The sequence below is a fragment of the Octopus bimaculoides genome, chromosome 6 (assembly GCF_001194135.2).
Source record: "Octopus bimaculoides isolate UCB-OBI-ISO-001 chromosome 6, ASM119413v2, whole genome shotgun sequence".
Taxonomy (NCBI): domain Eukaryota; kingdom Metazoa; phylum Mollusca; class Cephalopoda; order Octopoda; family Octopodidae; genus Octopus; species Octopus bimaculoides.
In genome coordinates this window covers 90,734,974-90,743,095 of record NC_068986.1, presented here as the reverse complement: position 1 = coordinate 90,743,095, position 8,122 = coordinate 90,734,974, and the positions used below count along the sequence as shown (strand labels likewise).

At 36.0% G+C, this 8,122-nt stretch overlaps 1 protein-coding gene across 3 annotated transcripts in view; it reads right to left on the bottom strand.

Moving 5' to 3' along the window:
• Positions 1-8,122, bottom strand: part of LOC106869804 (uncharacterized) — a 23,164-nt gene that overhangs the window by 3,084 nt on the left and 11,958 nt on the right. For 2 of the 3 annotated variants that reach the window (XM_052968956.1, XM_052968955.1), the window contains 2 exons: positions 3,544-3,616; positions 1,790-1,912 (listed from right to left, as the gene is read on the bottom strand). In XM_052968956.1, the coding sequence (XP_052824916.1) occupies positions 1,790-1,912; positions 3,544-3,616 (196 nt within the window). Of the gene's footprint in view, positions 1-1,789; positions 1,913-3,543; positions 3,617-4,532; positions 4,643-8,122 lie in introns of all 3 variants that reach the window. The other variant, XM_052968957.1, reaches the window with a different exon arrangement.

Here is an 8,122-nt window from a genome sequence, read left to right as displayed (position 1 = left end):
GTGTGTATATATATATATATATATATCTGAGCGGAGTGGGAATGAAGGGAGAGGATGAAAGAGAGGAGTCAGGAAGGAAATATGAGAGACAGAGGTGGTTGTAATTTACCAGTTTGTGGAGGAATATTAAATATATGCCTGTGTGTATATGTTATTTTGGGGAAATATTTTAAAATAATGAGAAAGCAAGGAAGTGACATAAAGAGCGAATGAGAGTAAGACAGATATGAAGGAAGGGAGGGAGGTGAAAGGTGAAAGAGATATAGGGGAAGAGGAAGTATATAGTTCTAAAGCAATGGTCAGAGGGGAGGAAAGAATGTGAGTCACAGTACGCAAGAAAGGATGAATATATAAAGGCTGTAATAAACATGAAAAGGGGTAACCAACAGTGATTAGTGTAATTGGGCTCGACCAATTACATAAAATATTCTTCTATTCATGAGGGTATGAGAGAAAAATCTCGCTTTTAGAGTTCAGAAATGTTCCGGGGTGTAGCGAAATGTTCAGGATAATTCTTTTTTGCCAAATAATTTTCAACTCCTGTTTCTATTGAGATACGGTTAGCACGTTTTCAGCAGTCTCTAGTTGACAAATATTTTTTTTGAACACCATGTGTGTCTTGCTAACGCTGTGATGTTATGTCTTTCCTAGATTTTGAAAGAGGACTTGTTTAACCTGATTATGAAAAGGCTTTTCGTTGTTCCTACTTATCGCTGTATCTATTGCTATTGCTGTCCTACACTACCTTCGCATCACACACGACGACTTCTGTGTTACATTGTCCACAGACAACCTGATTTCATCCTGGGCTGCCATCCTGAAGTTAAAGTGGTTTTATTGTTGTTTAATAGTTTCTCCTCTTTGGCGTGTGGATCTCTTTGTCTATTCTGTACTTATTACTCCAGTCTCTTCTCCTGTGAATAAATTGACGGTGTACATGTAAGGAATTCTCTTCTGTCACAAAAATACTAGTATTCAAACAAAACATTTTGTACAATATTTTCGATCGAGAACTATCTTCCTCCTAAATTTCCTCTTAGTAATTTTCGAGCTTATAGGAACTTCATCCACTGACACATGTATTTCAATTTATAAGTGTAAGAAATGGTTATAAAACAATTTCACAAAAGTAGAATACATTACGAAATGGAAGTCAGATATTTGTTATAAAAATCATAGTATACAAGAACTATGCTAGAAATTACTTATAAAAACGAAAACTGTGGTAACGTAAATGAGGGAGAGTTAACATAACGTAATGAAACAAAAATTTCAACGAATTAAAGTTACCTTTGCAATGAAAATGGAAACAGTCTCAATGACTGGTAATAATACAAACCGGTCTAAGTAAAAGAAACTACTCAGAAAATTTAATTAAAATTCGAATTACACATGGAATGAAGGACTGAAAACATAATTTAATCTGACAGCATTGAGTACGTTTCACTTTTACTCAGCCGTTTCTGTGAAGCATAGCCTTTCCAGCACTTGCAAGATTCAGTGATAAAGGCTCACTATATTGATGTACAAAAAAATTCACGAGATGACAAGATCACGTTGTGTAATAATTGAGAGAAGTTACTTAGCTTCTGTATAAAATACAATAGTTAAGCGAATGCTAATGTAATGTAGTGAGCAAAACAATTTCAAAAGGTCCCTTTATTCCCTTCTTCATTGAAAAGGTATTATTAATTAATTGATTTTTTAAAAACTACATAAAGTTTATTGACAACATAAAAATGTTTGGAATAGGAATTATGTGGAGGAAACATTTTAGATTTTTACTTACACCACTTTAAAATTGTGTATGTTTTTTCAACGCACATTATTTCCTTACATTCATACAGTGTTCTAAAAAGGCCTACCGTATGATTACAAAAGCATTTTCCGTCCAAATAACAGCCATTACATTCTGTAAAAAGAGAAACGTTTTTCTTTGATTGAAGATGTGGATTAGCATTTAGTTTAGTTTGAGATTTACTCTACTTGAAATTGCGGTGAAAATTCGATTTTTGGGTGTTAAGTAAATAATATATTAGAGAGAACGAGGAGAAAAATCAAGTGGGGGTTATGACGCGTAACAAACATAACGAGAAAATTATAAAAAAGTAAAAATAAAAGCGGAGAAAGAGTGTATTGTAAATTAGGTTAGAGCTGCAGAGACTTAGAAAAGTATTGTTAAAACGTATTTACAGACTTAAAAGAAAACCTACTTTGTAGGTAGTCAATAGTTAAAGAGATATTTTTTAGTAAAGCCTTGTGTAGCCGTTCAAGAGGAGGTGCAGAACGTACAAAAGGCAAAAATAATTCAGTGACTTTGTTCCAAGGGAGACATATCTATTATTTGAGTAGCTGAGTTGCGTCCGAATTCAGCTAACAATTCCTGGGTACAATTCTTCATATGTTTGCATAATATTAATTTTTTATAACTCCATTGCTTGCAGCAACATGGAATCTGTTAAATCAAACCGTGAGCCATGTTATGTTTTGATGTTAAATTAAATCTATTACGTAAAACATTACAACTAGTCTACAGTAAGACTTAAGATTTAAACCTCAAGTATTTTCTACCTATCATATTACATGTCACATGCGTTGCAGAAATTGCATAATTGCATCGCCCCTCCTCCAAATAGCATGAAATTATTTGAAAGCTGCACAACCTGAGTGACAAACAGCTAAGTAATATTGTTTCTAACTACGGCACAATGCTAGTAATTTTAGCGAGAGGAAGTTAGTCGATTGAATTGATCCCAGTGCTCAACTGGTACTTATTTTATCGAGTACGAAAGAATGAAAGGTAAAATCAACCTCTGCGAAATTTGAACGCTGATCGTAAAGATCTAGAAAAAGCAGAGAAATAATACTTCTTTCTAATTTTTAGCAATTTTGAGGGGAGACGGCAAGTCGACTGCATCATATCCTCCCTACCCAATACTTGGCTGGTACTTTATTTTGTTGACCCTGAAAAGTTGACAGGTAAAGTTAACCTCAACCTTAAGAACCGGAAGAGGCAGATGCAATATTGGTTTCAAATTTTGGCACAAGACCTGCAATTTCAGGGGAGCGGATTAACCGATTACACCGACCCAAGAGCTCAACTAGTATTTATTTTATCGACCCAGAAAGGATGAAATATAAAGTCGACCTCGGTAGATTTTGAACTTAGAACGTAAAAACTGACGAAATGCCGCTCAGCATTTTGCCCGGCGTGCTAACGATTCTACCAACTGGTCACCTTATTAAGGTGTAAAATATTACAAATTTATCTTGTTCTGAAATATAATAAGTTATATTCTAGGGTTTATGTCTTGTAAAGAGATAACATCAAAACTTTAATTATTTATGTTACGGAATCATAGTTTATTTATTCCCAGTTCCTTAAAAATCCAATGCAATATCTGGAAATTTTTAAATATCAGAGTGGGCGAGTGAAAGAGAGATAAGGGGAGAGAGTGATTATGGTTTCGTATGTCGGTTTCGATAATGGCTTGTTCAGTGATACAGATAAAAGCTTAGGAGTTTAAGAATATTGGAATATACCTGAAGAAAGGTCTGTAACGAGAGAAGATACAGGGACTGCAAGTGAAAGGAAAACTATTGGAAATGTCTGCATCTGTAAGTAATATAGAATAAACATGTAAAATATATCTCCTACGGTCATATTGCTAGAAAAAAAAAAAGGAAAGATAAAGTGTTAAATTTACTCGACGGTAACTTATGCAAATTTAGCACTTTATCTTTTGAATATTTTACTATGCGTATATGTTTCTTCATGTACCAACACGATCGATTCAGTTGAAGTTAACATGTATGTCTTCTTTTTTTAAATATATTTCAGTCAACAAAACGAGATTGTGTTCCTAAACACGAATCCATACACTCTGGTCAAGGCTAAGAAAATAATTTAAAGTGCGAATTATCAGTTTTCTCAAATCAAGAAACAAATATATTTTCAGAACAGTTTCCGTGCAAATTCCATTAATTGGATTGTGATATGCGTATTACATTTCGAAGACGTATAAAGACATACGTTCGAAGGAAGTATAATAGAAACTTTTGAAGTCGTATAATAGCATTTCTGTTGATCTTATTCTGTTTTAAAGTTCCATTGTCAGGGTTCGACTTAGGAAAGTGTAAAGAAAGATAGATATATAATACAGTGTGTAACAAGCCAATAGTAGATTCCTCACAAGCGAAGAACTAAAGACTTATTCAGTCTTCAGTTGAAGTTATTTCTCATTTGTCTTTTGTAAATTTCCTCTCACTTAAAACATTAGTTCTGTATCTAGTTACACTGCCATGAATATAATTATTATTCTAAGAGTTGAAGAAATATATATATTAGCGTTAACCATATCGAATATCAACAGAGATTGCATGAGTTAACATAGATTTATATTAGGATTGTCTGCAATAATTAGGTATAAACAAATAAAAAGTATACAATGTAATAATTTTGAGTCAGGATGTCACTATCATTTTAAAAGATCTATATTTTGATAAAAACGAAAGAAAGAAGAAAATTTAACCCTTTCAATCTAGAACTCTTTCTCAATTCGGTAATGGCGGGGAGTTTGTACGCATGCGAGTCTTTTGGGCTGTCATTATAGTGTCATACACTTCGATCACACGTCTGGCGCTACATACCAAAAAAAAAAAAAAAAAAAACATGCATCACATAGGTTGTAAAATTTTTGACTGATATAAAAAGGTTACAACGCTAAAAGGGTTAAAAAGCTAAAAGTACCAAAGCTTACTTTTGAAGAAAATGGCTGAAAGAACGTATATGTATATGTGTATATATTTATGCGTATATATATATATATATATATATATATATATATAAGGTATATAATTTAACTTATTAAACAAAGTTCAATAAATTCAATAATATTTTACGTAAATGGAGGAGATTAGATGTTAATATGGATAATTTTTTTTATTCATACAGTTATACAATCGTTTCATACAGAAAGACAATAAATTCATTTAATGGTCCACAGGGGATTACATCCTAGAGCCTAAATCAGTGAGGGACCTGGGTATCGACATAAGTGATTATACCTCTTTCCAAGTGCACATTACCAGGATGGCGACAAAGTGCAGACGGCTGGCTGGCTGGATCCTGAGAACGTTCAGAACTAGAGAAAAGGAAACTATGATGGTCCTCTGGAGGACATTCGTCCTCAGCCGCCTGGATTATTGCTCCCAGCTATGGCCACCCAACAGTGTAAAATTAACAGCGGATCTTGAAGCAATCAGGCAAAGTTTCACGAGGAAGATCGTCTCATTGCAAAAGCTCAGCCACTGGGAAAGGCTGAAACAGCTAAAACTCTACTCCCGGGAGCGAAGGTGGAAGAAGTATGCAGTAATATACATCTGGAAGATCCTGGAAGGAATTGTGCCAAATTTTGGCATTGAAAGCTACACCAATGCCAGAACTGGTCGACACTGCACAGTGCCAAAGATCCCAGCAATGCCATCGCGCTTCAGGACCATTTACTGCAATAGCCTGGGTTTCAGGGGCCCACAGCTTTTTAATACTCTCTCAAAGAGCCAGAGGGGCCCACATAAAGTGAATGTAGGTGTTTTAAATCTAAACTGGACCTCTTCCTGTCGAGAGTCCCAGATGAACCTACTTCACGGCAAGAGGTGCAAATGAGGGTAGCGACATCAAACTCCATTCTTTACCAAGTGCTACATATTAGAGGAGGCTCTCAGTAATAAGAGTGTGGCAAAAACGGCGGTGCCCCAGCATGGTCACAGCTCTGAGCTGAAGCTACAAAAAAAAGAAAAATGTGTGTATGTATATATATATGTGTGTGTGTGTGTGTATGTATGGGTGGGTGCGTGTATATATGTTCAGACATTTTTTGCGAGTCCTTTAGCTTTTATTGAAAATGGGGGTGTATCCCAAATAATTTCCCTATTTCCACTCATACAAGGTAATTTATTATAGTTATAGACTATTTTTGGAATTTGTATGGTATTTCCCGAGTGTTCTTTTGCTATTCTTATATTCGGTTCTATGTCTACTATAGCAATTTTTTAGGTTTTCAAGACCTAAAAAAAAATTTTTAATGATCATAGCTGTACTTTAATCTATTTATTTATTGATACAATATTATTTATATTATGGACTTATCTCTACTGTGATTTTTAAGATATACAAGGTGCGGTGAATATATTGTTGTCTAAATTACGCAAAATAAAAATGAATATAAGACTAGCATCTAATTTTAACAGATATATTTACCAAAATTACATACAAATATCTTAAAATCCTAAAGAGTAAATTTATTCCATGAAAGCGGTGTTAGCTTCAACCACGGCCTCCAGACGACTTCGGAATCTCCAGCAACTCTTCTGGACGGTCTTCTTGTTTAAGCTGGTAAATGCTGCCTTAAGCTTTGCCTTCAGTTCATCTTTAGTGTTGCAAGGAGTTTTGTTGATCTCTCGCTTAACTGCGCTCTACATATAATAATCAAGGGGGTTGCAGTCTGGCGAATTAGGTGGCCAGATTTTAGGGGTGATGTGGTTGCAGAAATTGTCTGATAGTCATGAATAGGTTCTCCTGCTTGTGTGGCATGATGCGGAGTCCTGTTGCCAGACATAGGGACTTGCCGTAGCCACCTTCTTGATTCAGGCCAGCACTACCTCCTCCAGTTATTAGTGTTGAGTCTGAAGCCGTGTGGGATGATGAATGGAGGCATCACGTCACCATCACTGGTGATCTCCAAACACAATGATGTTGACTGGATGTTTGATTTTTATCACTCTCGGTGCATGTTCTCAGATTGCATTGTCTTCAGATTGATACCCAAACACTCTGAAATGTTCGTACTGGAACTTCCGGCGCGAATGCCAAGCAGTGCAACATGTTTCCAAATTTTTTGTAGAGTGAATTGCGTAATGGTGCTGTTTTTCTCACAAACGGTGCTCAACTCACCCTACCATACTGTGTAGTCGACAAAATCAAAAATAGATAATGTGCATGTGGGAAATTGAAAATATAAAATGGCGACAATTTACCCATCGCCCCATGTATTGCTGAATGCGATATTTTTTAAAAAGAGGCCAGTGGATGAACTGTCGATGGACGACAACAGCACAGCATTTCATTTAGGGTTATGAATGAAATGTTCAATAGGTTGAATATGAGACATTTTTTCGAAGCTGCGTATAGGTCGAGTGGAAACGGGATAGTGGAAAGACGCCATCGCACAATCAAGGTCATGGCCGAGAGGGGGTATATCTCCCCGACTGAGATAGTCTTTTGGTACATGTGACCCAGGGTTGGACAAGCCGAGGAGTCCCACAAAGAGCAGTATTCAGATATGAATGGTAATAACCGAGCACGGTATAACAGCGTTTCAAGGAAGAGAAAGGACTTGCATTCACTCAGATCGAGGATGATATTTGGGTGAAGCCAGTCCCACAAACTTGCAAAGGTCACAAACGTATTGACGTCCATTTAAGTGGATGGACAACTTCGAAATGGAATGAAAAGATTATGAAGAGGTATTTAGGCCAGAGGTGTATATGGCATAGTGTGGGTGATGCATCGGAACTGAAGGGAGACGTTAGCGGGTAAATGACGTCTCGAAACGAAGCGGCGAATTTGAACAACCTCATCCTTCGAGCGGCAATCGGCAAGAACATACGCGTGGACGAAGTCATTGTGTATTGTAGATTTCTGATCCGAAGTTTGGGTTAGTAAATGTCCCAGGGTCCCACATCAAATTCCATTCGGAGTTTTGAGTAGGTTCTTTTGTTTGAAGTCGTTCGCCAGCTAAAGATAAGAGCCTGATACTGTTATGTTTAGAGATCCACATGAAATACAGAGCAAATACAGGGGAGATTAGATAAACATAAGTTTATACTATTAGTTCCTACGTACGCTTAACCAATATGGTTGCTTGGTACTCTGCATTGCATGTTCCAAGTACACTTCAATGCTAATGGGCATTCATTCTCTGCAACTTTAATACAATTAAATGTTCTGGTTAAGTATACAAAACTACTTGGAACACTCGATGCAGTGTTCCAGGCAATTTTAATAATATACACTTGTGTTTATCTTAATTTTTCTTGTATATATATATATATATATATATAT